Below are 21282 nucleotides of genomic sequence, written 5' to 3' on the forward strand. Positions count from 1 at the left end.
GGATGTTTACAGTTTGATCTCTGGTTCCTCTGCCTTTTCTAAATTCAGCTTGTGCATCTGGAAGTTCTTGGTTCACATACTTTTGAAGCCTAGCTTGGAGGATTTTGAGCATTACCTTTCTAACATTTGAAATGAGTGCCATTGTGCGGTAGTTTGAACATTCTTTGATATTGTCTTTCTTTTGGATTGTAATGAAAACTAATCTTTTCCAGTCACGTGTCCACTGCAAAGTTTTCCAAATTTGATGACATATTGAGTGGAGCACTTTAATGCATTGTCTTTTATGCAAGCTGGGAAAGAGGGGATATTCTTTCTCAGTGGCCCTTCGTGTTTTAATAGATAGACATAAAGAATTGGTGACCAAATGCATGTTGTAAAATACTCATTTTGCTCAGGAGAATTTTGTCCTTTATTGACCATATTATGTCAATCACCAAGAAAATTTTTCTTGGCTATGCTATGTAACATGTTAAAAATAGTGCATTATATGAAATAAGTATCTTGAATGATAAGACAACAATTAATATGTTACTTTTTCTGAAGGTATTCCTCTCTCATAAACACAGTCTTTAAAAAAAAAATTTTTGTTAGCTTGTTTTCTACTGATTTTAGATTTCTTGCAAAAAAAGAGAGAAGGAAAGGACTGGATAGGGTTGAGGTTGTGACAGGAATAGGCGTGGATTAGTCCTTTGGGAGCCAAGTGATGGATGTATAATAGTTCATTTTATTAATTGTTTACTTTATTGATTCTTTGCAATCAATTAAAAGTTGAAAAAATATCCTGTGGTTACATATATGGTATTGTTATTACACTGTATTTGAAAATCTTGTTTTATTCATTCTTTTGTTTTCTATAGCCACTGTGAAATTTGAAATGACCTACTATAATTATAATCACTATGAGGAAGACAAAAATTTATCTTTGTAGGATTTGTGTAATATTATGAATGTCATGTAATGTTTTACTATTCTTGATCTTACTTTATTCTGGTTTTTAACATTAAGATGGTTAATTATATACTCAGTGATCTTGCAAGCTTGTAGTGCTGAAAAGAATAACCTATGAATTCCATTTTTAAAAACCCAGCTGATTAAATAAAATATTCTGTTAAATATAAAGCAAGTGGCAAAATCAGCTTATAAATGAATAAATCCAATGTTTTATGTACACATTTGATTAATTTTAATTTTTCATGAAAGTGTGCTTTACTCTTTTTTTACTAAATTAGTATATGCAGAGGTGAAAATCCCATGTTATGTATGTAGAAAGTAGTATACCAAGCTAAATAGTACTCAGATTTTGAAAGAACCGTTTCAAAATATAGCCTGTTTTTTATCTGAATTTAATGGATATATTTACAAAACTGACAATTTTGGAGTTACAAGTGAAGAAGATGAAATACCCTTTTAGAAATTATATATCACCTAGAAACACTTATCTAATGCTCCTCTTAATAGTTTCATGTAAATCATGATGGTATTTTATTTTATTTCATTTGTGTTTTTCTTCAGGGGATCCTAAGAAAAAACTCATATGTTCAGTGTGCAATAAAAAGTGTTCTTCAGCATCAAGCCTACAGGAACATAGGAAGGTCAGTAAAATAAAAACTAATGTTCATCATAGTGTAAGATCTTTAATCATAGTGTCTGCCAGGAAAAATGTTAATTGCTTTATATATTATGAAGACAGAGCTTTTTCATTAATTTTATACTAATATACTCTAAGGGGCTTCCCCTGCAGCTTAGCTGATGAAGGATCCACTTGCAATGCAGGAGACCTCAGCTCGATTCCTGGGTCAGGAAGATCCCCTGGAGAAGTACATGGCAATTCACTCCAGTATTCTTGCCTGGAGAATCCCCATGGACAGAGGAGCCTGGCACGCTACAGTCCATGGGGTCACAGAGTTGGACATGACTGAGAGACTAGGCACACAGTGTACTCAAAAAAGCAAGACTGATATACAGAAAAGCCAGCTCTTGCAAAATAATATTTTGAGTTATTTATTGTTATTCAGAATAAGTAGAAATATTTCTTCAGTGGAGTATAGTGTCTGAGCCCCTCATTATAACACCTCATGCTGGTTTCATGCTTTACCAGTTGCTGTTTGCTCAGGAAATATTATATATTTGAGGAAACCACAATATTTTTGTATATTTATAATATACTCTACAGTCACGTTTGGCCTGAAATGTATGTGTATTATATTTAAGTCTGGAAAAACGAAGACAAGAGCTCTGTTATTTTGAAGAGCTTAAAGTAATGTACAAAAATGTCAGAGTATTGTCAGCAGATACAAATGATTACACAGTTGACCCTTGAACAGCGCAGGTTTCCGCTGTGCTGGTCTACTTACAGCATTTTTCAGTTAATACGTACCCCATTACTATACAGTCAGGGATTGGTTGAATTTGCAGATGTGGAGGGTCCACTGTAAAGTGACACAACTTTTCCACTAAAAGGGCAGGTGAGGAGGAGTGGGAGTGGCGGTGCAGTGGGTCTAACCCCCAGACCCCTCTGTTGTTCAGTGGTCAACTGTATTAGGAGAAAATAAATTAAATACATTTTGTAATAAACGTAAAACAGTTTACTAAGTTACTATTTTAATATGAAAGTTAGCCTGAAAAAAAATGACAGCTATTAACCCTAACAGCATTGGCACTTGTTAATCAAATTTATGACAGAATAGAGTTAAAATAGAATTGAGATTTTTGTTCATATCATGGGATAGTCCAAAAATGTATTTTATCTATTACTATAACAAAGATACAAATGATAATTTCCTGATTTCACATATGGTTTTTTTCAGGATATCTATGAGCATATGATACTGTTTTCTAATCATTTAATACTAAAGAGGAGATGGTACCAGTGGAAGTAAAATTTTACATTATAGTTTATAAATTGAATTTGTCTCTTTGTTTGTGTATCGATATATTCCAAAATAACTTGACAGATCTTAAAATTCATATGATATTCAGTGCAATATGTTCAACCAATTTAGGCTGTGGATTTAACCTGTAACATATAAGATAGTTAAATTATTAAGATATCTAGGGTTATATCCTACATGTTAAGTAATTGGATCTTTAGGGAGAAAATATGGAACGAACAGTGGACAGAGTGAGGACTGTGGGTGTCGCAGTCTGTCACTAACCCTCCGTGGAGCACAGGGCCTCTCATTAAGTGTGGCATGGAGCTGACCGTTGTTCTCCATTCCCTGAGTGCCATGAAACTACTTTGTTTTTTCAGTTTCCAAGAGGTTATCTCATCAGGTTGTTTGAAAATAGAGAGTTCTTCAGGAATTGACATGTAATTCATATTTGAGGACCATGCTTGTCTTCTCTATCATTCCAAATTTAGCATCAGTGCTCCTGGAGCAAGCACTGAAGCTACTTTCTAGAAGTTCAGCACAGAATCCAATCCAGATACTGCTTCTTTTACGTCTCTCTTTCTCCCCATCACCCTGAAAGCTCCTGAAGCAGAACCTAGTCTGAGACAAAAAAAGTGTAAAATCCAGCTGAATAGACATTTTCTAAATATCCTCCTGCTGCTATAATTCTTTGTTTTCTTTCCTTGATTTTAGAAAGTTGAAAATTAAGATGTCTTACCAAATTTAAGATTTTGCCAAGTAGAAAATTTCAGCAAAGTTGGTTGTGGGACATAATTCTGAAAAGTGTCCTCTTTTCCATTTATATTCTTCATAATATAAGAACTTTTCCCCCAGGGAATATCTCTATAGATAGATTTAAATCCCACCTGGTGGTGGAATACAGTCTCCAAGTTGTCTCTGCAGAATGTTAACAACTTGGTAGCTCAGTGTAGCTCTGTGTCCATCACAGCATAACTCCTTTGACTTACCCTTTCTGAACCCACAGGCAGCTTCTATAGACTCCGTTTTTGAGTCTGTTCTCATGGTTGTTGCGCTTTAGTCACTAAGTTGTGTCCCACCTTTGCAACCCCATGTACTGTAGCCCACCAGGCTCCTCTGTCTTGGCATTTCTGAGCCAAGAGTACTGAGGCGGTTTGCCGTTTCCTTCTCCAGGGAATCTTTCCAGCCCAGGGGTCAAACCTGCATCCCTTGCATTGGCAGGCAGATTCTTTATCTTTGAGCCACCAGGGAAGCCCCATTTTTATAGTTGGGTATGTCTAATGTCTAACAGAGTTTGGTGGTAGTATTTCACCTAAACAGCAGATAGTAATCTATGAATATGTGACATTTACGTTATAGTCTAGACTCAACATTCAAAAAACTAAGATCATAGCATCCAGTCCTATTACTTCATGGCAAATAGATAGGGAAAAAGTGGAAACAGTGATAGATTTTACATTCTTGGGCTCCAAAATCTCTGCGGATGGTGACTGCAGCTATGAAATTAAAAGATGCTTGCTCCGTGGAAGAAAAGCTGTGCAAACCTGACTTCAGTCACTGGGTCATGTACGACTCTTTGCGACCCCATGGACTACAGCATGCCAGGCTTCCCTGTCCATCATGAAAATTTGCTCAAACTCATGACTGGTGATGTCATCCCACAGTCTCATCCTCTGTTGTCTGCTTCTCCTGCCCTCAATCTTTCCCAGCCTCAGGGTCTTTTCCAATGAGTCAATTCTTTGCATCACAGGGCCAAAGTACTGGAGTTTCAGCATCAGTCCTTCCAATGAATATCAGGACTGATTTCACTTAGGATTGACTGGTTGGATCTCCTTGCAGTCCAAAGGACTCTCAAGAATCTCTAACACCACAGTTCAAAAGCATCAATTCTTTGGTGCTCGGCTTTGTTTGTAGTCCAACTCTCACATCTGTACATGACTACTGGACAAACCATAGCATTGACTGGATGGATCTTCGTTGGCAAAGTAGTGTCTCTGCTTTTTAATAAGCTGTCTGGGTTGGTCATAATGTTCCTTACAAGGAGCAAGTGTCTTTTAATTTCATGGCTGCAGTCAACATCTGCAGTGATTTTGGAGCCCCCAAAATAGTCTGTCACTGTTTCCACTGTTGCCCATTGATTTGCCATGAAGTGATGGGACTGGATGCTATGATCTTAGTTTTCTGAATATTGAGCTTTAAGCCACGTTTTCACTCTCCTCTTTCACTTTCATCAGGAGGCTCTTTAGTTCTTCTTCGCTTTCTGCCATAAGGGTGGTGTCATCTGCATATCTGAAGTTATTGATATTTCTCACAGAAATCTTGATTCCAGCTTGTTCTTCATCCAGGCCAACATTTCTCATGATGTACTCTGCATATAAGTTAAATAAGCAGGGTGACATTATACAGCCTTGATATACTCCTTTTCCTATTTGGAACCATTCTTTTGTTCCATGTCCAGTTCTAACTGTTGCTTCCTGACCTGCATATAGGTTTCTCAGAAGGCAGGTAAGATGGTCTGGCATTCCCATCTCTTTGAGAGTTTTCTGCTGTTTGTTGTGATCCATATAGTCAAAGGCTTTAGCATAGTCAAACAAGCAGAAGTAGATGCTTTTCTGGAACTCTCTTGCTTTTTTGGTGATTCAATGAAGGTGGGCAATTTCTCACTGGTTCCTCTGCCTCTTCTAAATCCAGCTTGAACATCTGGAAGTTCATGGTTCACGTATTATTGAAGCCTGGCTTGGAGAATTTTGAGCGTTACTGTCCTAGGTGTGAGATGAGTCCTATTGTGTGGTAATTTGAACATTCTTTGGCATTGCCTTTCTTTGGGATGGGAATTTAAACTGACCTTTTCCAGTCCTGTGGCCACTGCTGAGTTTTCCAAATTTGCTGGCATATTGAGTGCAGCACTTTTACAGCATCATCTTTTCGGATTTGAAATAGCTCAGCTGGAATTCCTTTACCTCCATAGCTTCCTAAGGCCCACTTGACTTCGCAGTCCAGGATGTCTGGCTCTAGGTGAGTGATCACACCGTTGTTATTTTCTGTGTCATGAAGATCTGTTTTGTACAGTTCTTCTGTGTATTCTTGCCACTTCTTCATATCTTCTGCTTCTGTTAGGTCCATACCATTTCTGTCTTTAATCGAGCCCATCTTTGCATGAGATGTTTCCTTGGTATCTCTAATTTTCTTGAAGAGATCTCTAGTCTTTTCCAGTCTGTTGTTTTCCTTTATTTCTTTGCCTGGATCACTGAGGAAGGTTTTGTTACCTCTGTTCTTTGGAACTCTGCATTCAAATGGGTATATTTTTCCTTTTCTCCTTTGCCTTTCACTTCTCTTCTTTTCTCAGCCATCTTCCTCAGACTATCATTTTGCGTTTTTGCATTTCTTTTCCTTGGGGATGGTCATGATCCCTGTCTCCTGTACAGGGTCATGAACCTCTGTCCATAGTTCATCAGGCACTCTGTCTATCAGATCTAATCCCTTGAATCTATTTGTCACTTCCACGTATAATCATAAGGGATTTGATTTAGGTCATACCTGAACGGTCTAATGGTTTTCCCTACTTTCTTCAATTTAAGTCTGAATTTGGCAATAAGGAGTTCATGATCTGAGCCACAGTCAGCTCCCAGTCTTGTTTCTGCTGACTGTATAGAGCTTCTCCTTCTTCAGCTGCAAAGAATATAACCAGTCTGATTTTAGCAAATATAGCATATTAAAATGGGGGAGACATCACTTTGCTGACAAAGGTCCTCGTAGTCATATCTATGGTTTTTCCAGTATTCATGTACAAATGAGAGTGTTGGACAGTAAAGAAGACAGAGCATCGAATAATTAATGCTTTCAAACTGTGGTGCTGGAGAAGACTGTTGAGAGTCCCTTAGACTGCAAGGAGATCAGACCTGTCAGTCATGGAAGAAATCAACCTTGACTATTGGAAGAACTGACTCTGTGTCTGAAACTCTCATACTTTCCCCACCTGATGCCGAGAGCTGACTCACTGGAAAAACCTGGATACTGGATAGATTGAGGGCAGGAGGAGAAGAGGGTGACAGAGGAGGAGATGGTTGGATGGCAAAACTGACTCAGTGGACACGAGTTTCAGCAAACTCTGGGAGATAGTGAAGGACAGGGAAGCCTGGCGTGCTACAGTTCATGGGGTCTCAAGAAGCTGGACACGACTTTGACTGAACAACAACTAGATTAATACTATGTCCTGTCCTGTATTTCAGTAAGATATAGTATGATTCTTCTTGGAACTTATTTAATTTGGGACATCAGATTATGAGTTATTATTCTTCATATCAATTTAGTAAGCTATAAACATTTTATAAAATGCTTTACTTAGCATTAAGCATAATTAGTATTATTGTCACTTTAAATCTATTTTATTAAACTTTTATAGTTTTATAGGAGTTTTGAAAATATCTTCAGTTGAGTTTTCTACTATGAATAAGAGAGTCAACACAAAAGTTCTTTCATGTAAATATTGTATTTTATAATTTTAGAAATATCAAAGTTCAGTTCAGCCCTTAAAAATGTTTCATGTTTTGAAAGCCGTGCACACTCAGTCACGCGGTCGTGTCTGACCCTTTGCGACCCCATGGACGGTAGCCCACTGTCCATCAAATTTTCTAGGCAAGAATACTGGAGTGGGTTGCCATTTCCTTCTCCACGAAAGCCGTGAGGGTTAAGTAACCAATATATTTTGTTCTAGTTTAACAGCTGCCATCAGAGAAGGCAGTAGCACCCCACTCCAGTACTCTTGCCTGGCAAATCCCATGGACGGAGGAGCCTGGTAGGCGGCAGTCCATGGGGTTGCTAAGAGTGGGACACGATTGAGCAACTGACTTCTCTTTCACTTTTCACTTTCATGCATTGGAGAAGGAAATGGCAACCCACTCCAGTGTTCTTGCCTGGAGAATCCCAGGGATGGGGGAGCCTGGTGGGCTGCTGTCTATGGGGTTGCACAGAGTTGGACACGACTGAAGTGACTTAGCAGCAGCAGCAACAGCTGCCAGTTTTGTATGGATAAATAATTTAAAATTTGTATATACTAATATAAATAGAACATTGAAAATAAAAATAAACTAAACATGTTTCATTTATGTATGTCTCAGAAGGTATGTCATGAGTTTGTAGCTTGTTACTATAAAAGATATATGTTACAGAGTTTTAAGAATATGAATCTGTTCTTATTATCTTTAAACAAACAGTACAGTTCAGTTCAGTCACTCACTCATGTCCGACTCTTTGCGACCCCATGAATCGCAGCACACCAGGCCTCCCTGTCCATCACCAACTCCTGGAGTTCACTCAGACTCACGTCCATCGAGTCCATGATGCCATCCAGCCATCTCATCCTCTGTTGTCCCCTTTTCCTCCCGCCCCCAATCCCTCCCAGCACCAGAGTCTTTTCCAATGAGTCAACTCTTCGCATGAGGTGGCCAAAGTACTGGAGTTTCAGCTTTAGCATCATTCCTTCCAAAGAACACCCAGGGCTGATCTCCTTCAGAATGGACTGGTTGGATCTCCTTGCAGTCCAAGGGACTCTCAGGAGTCTTCTCCAACACCACACTTCAAAAGTATCGATTTGGCGTTCAGCCTTCTTCACAGTCCAAATCTCCTTTTAAAACCCAGCACTAATTCCTAAGCAGTTTGTGCTCTTGAGTCTCTGCTCTAGGAAACCATGATTACCTGTTTTTGCTTGTGGGTCTCTCCAGTCTTGGTCCTGACGTCCTCCTAAGATGGGGAAGAAGCAGGTATATGGACTATATACTTGAGAAATTTGTCATCAGAAGAAAGAGGATTTAGATGGTTTCAAAGCTTTTAACCTGGGGACCTGACAAGTATAAAGTATTTCCTGTAAGTTTTATAGAATCTAAATAACTCTAAAGACCAGGGAAAAACTGAAGATACCCGGTTTTATGAAAGTACACCAGGTTTTTTATACAGGCAGAATTTCCTCAGGGAAATAGGTGAGGTAACAAGAAACTGGGAAAGCTGGGAAGACCCTCCCCAATATTTGAAGTAAGAACAAGTTTACTGTAGGCGTGTAATGCTCCGTTCTTTGATAGAGAAGTGTTGGGATAGATTTGTGTTTTTTGAAACCCGGATGGCTCTGTTCTGTTTCTGTGAGGCTCCGACACCCTCGTTGCTTTCTCCTTCACTGAAACGTGTGAGACTTGCCTATATGCGGTGGCTTCTAACCTTGAAGGCAGAGGTACAGGGTCCAAAGAGTCCTATGGTTCCTCAGAAAACAGGGTGGGCCGTACACAAGTACTCAGAAGGCAAGGACCACACAGCACAGAAGGGACGCCTTCGGTCTAAGCAATTTTAAAGGGCACATCTTCAACCATCAAAGATCCTCACAGCAATGAAACTCATAAAAACTAATAAAACTTGAAGATTTTTAGCCTCCTGTCCTGTGGGAGTGTTGTTGTAAGCTACACTCACAGTTTTCAGAAACATATCTTTGTCTTTCATGGTAATTAATATTTAGATCTTTACTACATATGTTTAAGTTTTAAGTAGTGTTGACTACTAGAAAGGGAATATTTTTAATGGCAAGTTTTTCCATTCCATTTCCATATCCATTCCAAATATGGGAAATTTTGGCATATTTCCAAGTCTAAATTTGTGTATAACAGAGACTTAATATATATTAGGTATAATTTTTTGCAGAGTACAAACTTTTTATGTACTTCAGAAACAGGTCATCTGTTTTACATATTTAAATATAATACAGTTTTACATTTTTTAATGATCATGTTCTACTAGGTAACTTATGTTCATTCAGTTCAGTTCAGTCACTCAGTCGTGTCTGACTCTTTGTGACCCCATGAATCGCAGCACACCAGGCTTCCCTGTCCATCACCAACTCCCAGAGTTTACTCAAACTCATGTCCATTGAGTCGGTGATGCCATCCAGCCATCTCATCCTCTGTCATCCCCTTCTCCTCCTGCCCCCAATCCCTCCCAGCATCAGGGTCTTTTCCAGTGAGTCAACTCTTCGCATTAGGTGGCCAAAGTATTGGAGTTTCAGCTTTAGCATCAGTCCTTCCAATGAACACCCAGGACTGATCTCCTTTAGGATGGACTTGTTGGATCTCCTTGTGGTCCAAGGGACTCTCAAGAGTCTTCTGCAACACCACAGTTCAAAAGCATCAATTCTTTGGTGCTCAGCTTTCTTCACAGTCCAACTCTCGCATCCATACATGACCACTGGGAAAACCATAGCCTTGACTAGACGGACCTTTGTTGGCAAAGTAATGTCTCTGCTTTTGAATATGCTGTCTAGGTTGGTCATAACTTTTCTTCCAAGGAGTAAGCGTCTTTTAACTTCATGGCTGCAGTCACCATCTGCAGTGATTTGGGAGCCCCCCAAAATAAACTCTGACACTGTTTCCACTGTTTCCCCATCTATTGCATTTTCATTTCTTATATAGGATAATGTGAACAAATCAGGGCTGAATTATAATGCATAGTTTAGGTATTGTAATGGCAACTGTCCACATGTTTATACTTGAGTCCTATACAGTTTTGTGGCTCGGCCGGTTAACTGTTAATTTACCCTTTGGCAGATTCATGAGATATTTGATTGTCAAGAATGTATGAAGAAATTCATTTCAGCTAATCAGCTAAAGCGTCATATGATCACCCACTCAGGTAAAACACATATTTTTCCGTTTATACTGAAATCAGTACAAAAGCTTCACCTTGTCATTTTTAGGAGCTCTGAGAGGAGGGTAATCAGGAGACCTGGCTATTAGTTCTGGCTTGGCCACTGACTGACCGCATGATTCTGAACAAGTTACTTAACTTCTCTAGACCTTGGTTTATTTCTGAAGCAAATGTGGTTGGACTAAATGAAATAAAAAATCTTCAGATTTATCATTTAATTTGTTATGTACTCCTGTGACTGAAGCTGAAGCTCCAATTCTTTGCCCACCTAATGCAAAGAGCTGACTCACTGGAAAAGACCTTGATTCTGGGAAGGATTGAAGGCGGGAGGAGAAGGGGATGACAGTGGATGAGATGGTTGGATAGCGTCACCAACTCAATGAACATGTGTTTGACCAAGCTCTGGGAGATCGTGAAGGATAGGGAAGCCTGGCCTGCTGCAGTCCATGGAGTCACAAAGAGTCGGACACCACTGAGCGACTGAACAATAGCAACAAATCCTCCTTGAGCCTTTAGTTTTCGTGTTCTTCATCTGTATAAAGATATCCTACCTTTCAGAATTGCTGTGAGGGTTAAATGAGGTCATCTACATACCCTGCTAGCAGAGTGTCTGACATTTAGCAGGGATTCAATAATAAGAGTCCCAACATTTCTAGATATGTTCACATTGTAACTAAGGTACTAATAAATGTTAATGAGAAATTTACAAATACATTTTGAGAATCTTAAGTTTTCAAAGCTGTTATTTCATTTTAAGCATGTTTGAATGAAAGGTCTGTTATACAGACTTAAAAACATCCAGCTCTGAAAGTAACGTTTGCTTAATGAAGTCTCTGAAGTTTAGAATGTCTGTACTTTGAGGCCGCTGAATTCAGGATGTATTTGAATAGCCACTTTATCTGGAGACAGATACAGATATTTTTGGCAAATGAAAATAGAAGATCAAAAACGGGTGGCCTTCAGATACGCTTTGCTTGAAAAATCTAGTTGTCAACATTACAGGGATATTGTATACATATGGATTTTACACAGCAACCTAAGTGTGCCATTCCTGCTGAGATTGGAAGCTTGGCCTCATGGGACCCTTGGCTGTGCAGGAGGCAGGTCTGTCCTTTACCTCCATCTCTGTCAGACCACTCGCCCTTCACGTTCGGAGTTGTGACCCTGACTTCAGCTCATACCAGTCAGCAGGGTTTTCATCCAGAAGTAGAATTTCTTCCTTGAATTAAAACTTCATCTTTATACCTAAGCTACTTTATACATTTAGTTGGCAGAATATGTCAGTAAAAGAGCAAGCTCATGTTCTGTGAGTTTTGAGTTGGCTCACGTATCTAACGGATTGGGTAATAGACTTTTTTCCAGTTGTTTGAATGATATTTTTGTTGACTTGTCCATAAGAATTAATAATGCAAGGAAGGCTGTTTCCCTTTTTATCCTTTACCTGTATAGATATGAGATTGTCTCCACTCATTTTTTTTACAGAAAAACGACCCTATAATTGTGAGATTTGTAATAAATCTTTCAAGAGGCTTGACCAAGTGGGTGCCCACAAAGTGATACACAGTGAAGATAAACCTTACAAGTGCAAGCTCTGTGGAAAGGGGTTTGCTCACAGAAATGTTTACAAGAATCACAAGAAGGTAAAAGCTTGTTAATATTGTTATAAATGTATTTGCTGGTTGGCCGATACAGTTATCAGTTGTTTATCTTTTAAAGAAGTTTTGAATGTCTGAGACATATCTGAGTTGTACACATGAAATAATTGGAGAATATCTTGCTTCTGCTTTCTAAACACTTGGGCCATCAACACTGTGGCTTTGTATCAGTCTAAATTCTCTTCTGAGACGATTCTCCTAACAAGCAAAGTGTTATCCAGTGTTTTCCAGCATTGTAATAATTGCAAAATCTTCCCTTCCTTCTTTAAAGTTTGACACTGTTGTTCATATTACCATTTGGAGATCCTCTTTGTCTGTGGTGCCATTTTAGCAACTTTGCTAGGTCTTCTGCCAATTTCTCTGAACGCTTCTTTGGTCTCTGAGTTACCAAGGGATTGTCCTGGATGCTTTGGCTGTAGGCGTATTCTGTGTCCTCTATGTCAAGTACATCTAGGAATTATGCTGCAAACTCTGTACTTACGAATTTCAGATGATTTATTTTGTTAATCTCAAGCTTTAGGCTCGCACTTGTCACTACTTGTTTGATATATGACTGGGCATCTTTTTGACCTAATGAATTTAGCATGCTCCAGATAATGATTTCCCTGGTGGCTCAGTGGTTAAGAATCTGCCTTCAATGCAGGAGACCTGGGTTCAATCCCTGGGTCGGGAAGATCCCCTGGAGAAGGAAATGGCAGCCCACTCCAGTGTTCTTGTCTGGAAAATTCCTGGAAAGTGGAGCCTAAGCGGGCTGTATTCCTTAGGGTTACAAAGAATCGGACATGACTGAGTGACTAACACACACACAGATAACTTCACTTTTGGAAGTGTCTGTTAATTTCTGTTAATGACAAAAGCATGTATTTATCCCTATCTCTTTATTTAATTTTAACCCTTTTTTAGAATTAGTAGCTAATTCTTAAAGATTCTGCCCTCTCCATTGTCTTACCATCTTCATAATCATTGCTTTACCATTTTCACATCCTGGTCATGTCTCATTTTCCTCACTTTCTTGATATTTAATCACTTCTTACTTACTCAGACAACTAGATAAATCATCCCAAATCACAGCTCTGTCACTCTTGTACTCTGAATATTATAAGTAGATTTCCAGCACTTACGTACAGTCTGTCTTTTCCCTGTCACTCGGGGTCTCTGCACCATGACCCCAGCTTCCTTTTCCAGCTTTTTCTTCTCTTATTTTCTGCTGGAGCCATATCAACTCAGCATGACCTCTCTAGTTTCTCAGCATGATCTCCCTAGCTTCCCTCCTTTGTAGTAAAACTCTCAAGTTATAATCTCGTATTTCCTCTATTGATTTTTGTTTGCATTTCCTACACTTTACCGTTACTCAAGTTCTTGTTTCAGAATGTTTTATCTAATCTATTTTCTGTAGATAGTAAATAATGTTTGAATTGAACTCAGGAAATCTGTGCAAAGATAGTCAACATCTTAGAAATGTGTGTTTAAATTTGTGATGTGATAAACACTTGGTTATTAATTTTGGTTGGCATATTTCATGATGGTATTAAGCAACATACATATATATTTTCAAAGAGCTTCTTACCTTTTTATTTGCAATATTCCATTGTAATTATAGTTATTTTAGTATTTATTGGGACTTTCCAAACATATAATTTTATTTGTTTCAAAATCACTTAAGAAGTTATGATATCGATTTCAGCTTCAGTCTAAAGAGAAAAAAAGGCAGATTAATGAAAGAATAAATAGGGTTGATTGATGGTGTACCAAATCATCTCTGCCTGATTTCTTGCTGACTGCCCTTATGTTTAACTCAAACATTGTATGTTCAGAGGCAGGACCACATTCATTACTGCTGGTTTGGAATTACATGCCTATTAAAAACTATCTGGCTAGTTTCCTGCTCAGTCTCTGGAACCCTCTTGTTTCTTTCTTTGATGAATCTGATCTCCCCACATTTACAAGTTTTTCACAGTTTGGCTTGTATTATATGCCATATGGGAATTTGGCACAGGATCTTTGTACCATCTCTCATACTTTTAGTCATAAATCATATGGAAATAGTAATGATGTCGTGGGAAGGATAGAAGCAACGATGCCTATAATTTCCAAAGTGGAAAGCACAGTCAGTCCTGCTGTGGACAGTGTGCTGCTCACCGTGTTGTGATCCTAGCGTGTATTTGATATGGTTACTTGAAAATGTCTAAAATATTTATCAAAAGTTACGATGAAAGAAGCAAATCAACTTTTTCTTCTATCATTATTCATTAATGGCCAGTTACAAAAATAAAAAGTAAAAATAAGCAAGGAAAGCAGAAAAAAAGGTCATTAAAAGAACGATCTTCATCATGTAACATGACCAAAGTTGGTTATTTTAAATGAATTATTCTTTGGGGTTTTGATTATGTAACTTGTGCATTTTTATTATAGCTATTTGATTTATTTGGTCAATTCTCTTACATATAGATTTGCATGAAAAGGGAATATTTCGTTATGATTATGACAATATGGCATGCAGTTTCGAAGGAGTGATTTTTTTATAAGGGGTGATGAGTGATGGAGAATGTTGGGCATTGAGAGACTGCTTTTTCTGTTTTAAGATAGGTTTCATTTCTTATCAGCTTAGCAGTCGACTTTTAAGAGATACGCATTTGTTTGTTTGTTTTTGGCTGCACCTTGTCTTCGATGTGGCAGGTGGAACCTTCCGTTCTAGTGCCCTGGTTTCTCTCTAGTTGTGGCAGGGGCTTCATTGCCCTGTGCCATTAGTTTTGCAACCAGGGATTGAACCCATGTCCCTGCGTTGGAAGGCAGACTCTTAACCACTAGACCGTCAGGGAAGTTCTGAAGGCGTGATTTCTGTTTCTAAACCTTAGTTATGTGTTCCATCATCTTGGACTTCCCTGGTGGCTCAGATGGCAGAGAATCTGCCAATAGAGCAGGAGACCTGGGTTTGATCCCTGGATCGGGGAGATCCCCTGGAGAAGGGAACCACAATCCTCTCCAGTATTCTTGCCTGGAGAATCCCAAGGACAGAGGAGCCTGGCGGGCTACAACTCCATGGAGTCACAAAGAGATGGATACGTCATCTTGCCAGTTATATAAGCTCAGTAGGTCAGAATTAGTTTTTCTTTTCCGTAATCCTCTGTGACAGTCACTTAACCTTATTACAAGGTTAAATGATTTTTTTAGGGTCTACCTAAAATTAAGATTGTTTATCTGGACCCAACTGTATTCTGTAACTTTAAAAATCACAATTGGACAGACACCTCAGAACTGCAGGAAACAGAAACTAGTTATTCTTCAACCTCTACTTGTCCCCATCAAAGTTAACGCAAAGCCAAGTTGAGAGGAGTGTGCAGTGCTCTCCTCCTCCTGTGGTGGATGGCGTGTCTAGGTGGCCTGAACCATCTTGATCCTGGAGCTGGTACTACTTGCTTGATGATGGAAATGAGTACAGAGAGGTTTTGTCCTGATTAAGTTCATAAACAAGCTCTTTGGGGGGCAGAGCTGCATCTATTCAGATAAAAGACCTTTGTTCCTGACATTTTACATAACCTTCCAGGGATGAACACTAGAGGCGCACGAAGGATTCTGGTCACAAACCTCTCTGAAAATAATCCCATTGGGCATCTTATATTAATACCTCATCCAGTGATTTCCCAGTTCTGGGCCATGACTGCTTTGTGGGTCTTGAAATAATTTACTGGGTCATCCATAGCCATTACAAAAATAGAATAGAAAATATGAGAATAAGAGTCATTTGGTGGCTCAGACAGTAAAGCGTCTGCCTGCAAAGCGGGAGACCTAGGTTCAATTCCTGGGTCGGAGAGATCCCCTGGAGAAGGAAATGGCAATCCACTCCAGCACTCTTGCCTGGAAAATCCCATGGATGGAGGAGCCTGATAGGCTACCGTCCATGGGGTTGCAAAGAGTCTGACACGACTGAGCAAGTTCACTTTCACTTTCATTTTAATGAAATAATACACGAGTGTGTGAGTAGCTGTATATATATATATATCTTTTTGATATAAAAATTATATTTTTGGTCATAAACAGTTTGAAAAACTCTGCAAGTCTGACTTTGCTCAGGTGATATTTTATTAAACCTTAAAAAAAGGACAAGTCTCTCCATAAAGAAATCATGGAGTCGATTCTAAAACCATAATATGTAGCATAAATTTTACATGATAAAAAAATCTTTGACAGTTAAGGAAGGTGCCAAGTTGTAGATTGAAAGATAGTTGTTCAGTTTTTCCATCACAACCACTTTTTCCTTCAACTTTGCATCAAATTTCTCTTCTTCAAGTGAGCTGTAGGTGGAGTAGCTGGTGGCTCACTTAAGATAGTATATATGTAGAATTACCTGTTTTTGTGATCTAGAAAGCATGTTCACAGTGATGAGACGCTTAAACTAAGGGGCATGTAGGAACTGAATTTGAAGGAGAGAAACAACAGATACAGATGTTTCTCTGAAGCTTGTTTAGCTAATGGCAAATTGCTTACCATATTTAAATTGTTTTTCTTAGATGGATATTGAGGTAGCATTGTATAGTTCCCAATGTAAACACCGTATTTCCTATAACTAGACAGTGAGCTTTGAAGACAGACACTCAACACACAGCACCTACTGACCTTATTGTGTTTTGAGTGTGGCAGACACTTTCTGAATGAATAAAGGTTTGTGAAAAGATTATCCCAAATAAGAGTTAATGTTCTTAGTTATAGTAGCTGTGATATGAGAAGTGATTTCTCTAAATCTATATTTGTAGTACGTGTTGCATCATTTTTGCCTTTCTGAGCACTCTCTTTCCTGACTGTATGAGCACACTAGTGATCAGTGATACACTGCAAAATTACTGTTGTAATTTCTGCACTGGCTTTATCAGCCCAGGATATCTAAGAACTCCTCAGACCTTTCGTTTGAAGATGACTGCACTGTTTTAATTTTCTGAACCCTTTTATGGCTCTGAGTTAGATATTTGAAGTGTAGCTCACTTACTGCCAAATCAGTGATGAACCTTTATCCTCTGAAGAGCTTTAATAGAGGAACCTCCCTCCCAACTTGCTTCTACTTCCTCCACTCCCTCAACCCCCAAATATTAACTGAAGAACCATGAGCTGAAGACTGTACCTTGGTGCTTGCCAGAACAAAAGCATTACTTGTTGTTCTTCAGAGCTTTCTTCCCCCTGGCTCCTGTAGGCACAAGGCCTTGCCTCCCAAACCTCTCGCCTCTGATTCTTACCTGTGCCTGAAAGGTTCAGGCCGCCTCCTCACCTCCAGAGCTTACCCTATGTGGAATATCGCCTTTGCTCTCTGCTCTTTACCAACCTAGCCCAGCCCAGGGTTTTAAGTTTACCTCACTTGACCTGCTTGATTGAGTGCACACCAGTAGCCTTCTTAAAACCACAAAGGGAAATGTTCTATTTTGAAAATTAATTTTGTTTTGCTTATTTTCATTTGTAGCAGACATTGTAGGAAAATAACCCCCCGAGGGCATGCATGAATGCATGGGTGGTCAGGTGCGCAGTTTAGGTGAGAATCCTGCCCACTGCATGTCAGGGAGGGCCTGGAAGGGACTGGGCAGGCTCACCTGATGGCCCTGGCTTTCCCCAAGTATGGTAAAGACCGTATCCTTGTACAAACTATTTGTTCATTATTACGCATCTGCTTCTATATTTAAAGGCCGGTGATCCTTGTACCTGGAGGATATTTTCTAGTCTTGAGTAAAATTCAGTGTTTATCCTCAGCATAAGGCCTTTGACATGCTTTAAGTCACTGTCATGGATTGGAGTAGGGCATATTAGAAATGGGAAGGTGTAAGTTAGAGGTGGTTAGGTGACTGAGTTGGGAAGGTAGAGAAGAAACTGGGAAAGGTGACCATTGAAATGAGAAAGATAATAGGAGAAGACAGCCTGGAGTGTGAGGTTGGATGGGAAGTTTTCAAATGCAGTAAAAACTACAGAGCACCTCCTTCACCATAGTGAATGGCCAGGAACTTCCACGCTGCACACTGGTGTTTCTGTGTAAGAGGTTGTTCTTTTGGGTGGAGCTTAGAAAAAAAAAACCAAAAACTGGAAAATTCTTAAAGAGATGGGAATACTACACCACCTTAGCTGCCTCCTGCGAAATCTGTATGCAGGTCAGGAAGCAATAGCTAGAACTGGACATGGAAAAACAGACTGGTTCCAGATAGGAAAAGGAGTACATCAAGGCTGTATATTGTCACCGTGCTTATTTAACTTCTATGCAGAGTACATCATGAGAAACGCTGGGCTGGAGGAAGCACAGTCTGGAATCAAGATTTCTGTGAGAAATATCAATCACCTCAGATATGCAGATGACACCAGCCTTATGGCAGAAAGTGAAGAGGAACTAAAGAGCCTCTTGATGAAAGTGAAAGAGGAAAGTGAAAAAGTTGGCTTAAAGTTCAACATTCAGAAAACTAAGATCAGGGCATCCAGTCCCATCTCTTCATGGGAAATAGATGGGGAAACAGTAGAAACAGTGGCTGACTTGACTTTTTTGGGCTCCAAAATCACTGCAGGTGGTGATTGCAGCCATGAAATTAAAAGACACTTACTCCTTGGAAGAAAAGTTATGACCAACCTAGACAGCATATTAAAAAGCAGAGACATTACTTTGCCAACAAAGGTCTGCCTAGTCAAGGCTATGGTTTTTCCAGTGGTCATGTATGGATGTGAAAGTTGAACTGTGACGAAAGCCGAGCGCCGAAGAATTGATGCTTTTGAACAGTGGTGTTGGAGAAGACTCTTGAGAGTCCCTTGGACTGCAAGAAGATCCAACCAGTTCATCCTAAAAGGAGATCAGTCCTGGGTGTTCATTGGAGGGACTGATGCTAAAGCTGAAACTCCAATACTTTGGCCACCTCATGCGAAGAGCTGACTCATTGGAAAAGACCCTGATGCTGGGAAAAATTGAGGGTAGGAGGAGAAGGGGACAACAGAGGATGAGATGGATGGATGGCATCACCAACTCTATGGACACGGGTTTGGGTGGACTCCAGGAATTGGTGATGGACAGGGAGGCCTGTGTGCTGCGGTTCATGGGGTCGCAAAGAGTTGGATGCGACTCAGCGACTGAACTGAACTAAAAATCACTGCAGATGGTGACTGCAGCCATGAAATTAAAAGACGCTTGCTCCTTGGAAGAAAAGCTATGACCAACCCAGACAGCATATTAAAAAGCAGAGACATTACTTTGCCAACAAAGGTCCGTCTAGTCAAAGCTATATTTTTTCCAGTAGTCATGTGTGGATGTAAGAGTTGGACTCTAAAGAAAGCTGAGCACTGAAGAACTGATGATTTTGAACTGTGGTGTTGGAAAAGACTCTTGAAGAGTCCCTTGGACTGCAAGGAGATCCAACCAGTCCATCCTAAAGGAAATTAGTCCTGAATATTCATTGGAAGGTCTGATGCTGAACCTCAAACGCCAGTACTTTGGCCACCTGATGTGAAGAGCTGACTCATTTGAAAAGACTCTGATGATGGGAAAGATTGAAGCTGGGAGAAGAAGGATCAATAGAAGATGAGATGGTTGGATGGCATCACTGAGTCAACGGACATGAGTTTGAGTAAGCTCGGGAAGTTAGTGATGGACAGGGAAGCCTGGCATGCTGCAGTCCATGGCGTTGCAAAGAGTCAGACACAACTAAGTGACTGAACTGAGCTGGAGAAAACACTGCTGCCCATCTGGGAGAAAAATATATTTAAATGTAAATGGTTTTATGACACAGGTATCATTCAAGACCTTATTCTTTGCCTTAACATTCGACTTGGCGAGTGTTTCGGGTAGATTCATATAAAGCTATTCATTTTTTATGATCATCACTATTTTATACTTCAGTGAACATCCTATTACATAAAACTTGGTAAGTTTGCCAAGAGTATTTATGCAGGTAGATCTAAAGTATGGAGTGTATAGGTCAGATACCAAGTTTACTTTAAATTTTGATCACTCCTGCCTAGCTGTCTTCTGAAAAAGCTCTATTTCACTTAGCAGTGATGAAAGTGCCCTTTATCTGTGCCATCACAATTGTCTATTTTATCAGCCTTTTTTTCGGTCTGAAAATTGACAAGTGATATTTCATCGCATTTTAGCAATACCAGGTGTAATTCTATTCTTTTTATGTTTGTTTTCCATTTCTTCTGAGAAATGCTGGTAGGTACTCTTTGTCCTTTTTCTGCTGCCCTGTTTGGTTGCTTTTCATTGATTTCTAGCAGCCCTATAAAGATGAATATTAGTACTTTGCTGTTTTTGTTTGTAATATTTACCCCCATCTATCAACTTGCATTTTGTGAATAAAAAAGTTTTACATTTTTATATATTCAAGTATAACATGGATTGTGAGTTTTATGACTTCTGAGTATAGCTCCTGAATTTTATGTCTTATTTAGAAAACTTTGCTTTTCCAAGATGATACAGATATTCACTAATGCATTTAAAAGTTTTGTTCCTTTTTTAATTGGTATTTTAATCCATCAATACTTTATTTTTAGATATGGTGTTTGAAATATTGCTTCATAACTGAGCTATCATGATGAATGCCTCTCATATAAATTATTTTTGCACTCCATTTTGTCCCATTTAATCTATATTCCCTTACAATATCAGAGTATTATAATAGTTGTAGTTTATAATGTTTTTTAATATCTTTTGAGCAAAGGCTGATTTGTAGTTTCCCTTTTTCAAAATTCTCTTACATGGTGTTTGGGAAAGTTAATGTTAATAAGCAGACATCTTATCACCACTTCCTTTTTATCTTCCTGGAAATCAACATTGCATATTAAAAAACAGCTCCTTGTGACAGAAATATATACTCTTGCTCTTGTGAATTATTTGGTTCAGAAATGTTCAGGGTAGAAAAAGCAGTAAGGGAAAAGAGTTCATTATCCTCTGTTATTGTTAGATTCTCCATTGCCAGTATATTTCTTACTTTTTCATGTGTTAAAACATTTAATTTCATACAACCTTGAGATCCTTTATCCCTTCCATTTCTGTTCTGCCTGAAATTCTGCCAGGCTTGGGTTGACTTGTTTTCCAGCCCAAAGGATCTATTAGAAGATTAAGTAAAAGA

At 39.1% G+C, this 21282-nt stretch overlaps 1 protein-coding gene and 1 non-coding gene across 5 annotated transcripts in view; one reads left to right on the top strand and one right to left on the bottom strand.

Annotated features, from left to right (window-relative positions):
* The window catches only part of PRDM5 (PR/SET domain 5), a 267629-nt gene that overhangs the window by 120465 nt on the left and 125882 nt on the right, over nt 1-21282 (top strand). For all 4 annotated transcript variants that reach the window (XM_069593363.1, XM_069593364.1, XM_069593366.1 and 1 more), the window contains 3 exons: nt 1513-1592; nt 10451-10535; nt 12033-12190. In XM_069593363.1, coding sequence (XP_069449464.1) covers nt 1513-1592; nt 10451-10535; nt 12033-12190 — 323 coding nt within the window. The remainder of the gene's footprint in view (nt 1-1512; nt 1593-10450; nt 10536-12032; nt 12191-21282) is intronic.
* Nucleotides 3281-3385, bottom strand: LOC138443020 (U6 spliceosomal RNA). The gene has a single exon (XR_011257949.1). It is a non-coding gene; the product is annotated as a U6 spliceosomal RNA (small nuclear RNA).

The sequence above is a fragment of the Ovis canadensis genome, chromosome 6 (genome assembly GCF_042477335.2).
Source record: "Ovis canadensis isolate MfBH-ARS-UI-01 breed Bighorn chromosome 6, ARS-UI_OviCan_v2, whole genome shotgun sequence".
Lineage (NCBI taxonomy): Eukaryota > Metazoa > Chordata > Mammalia > Artiodactyla > Bovidae > Ovis > Ovis canadensis.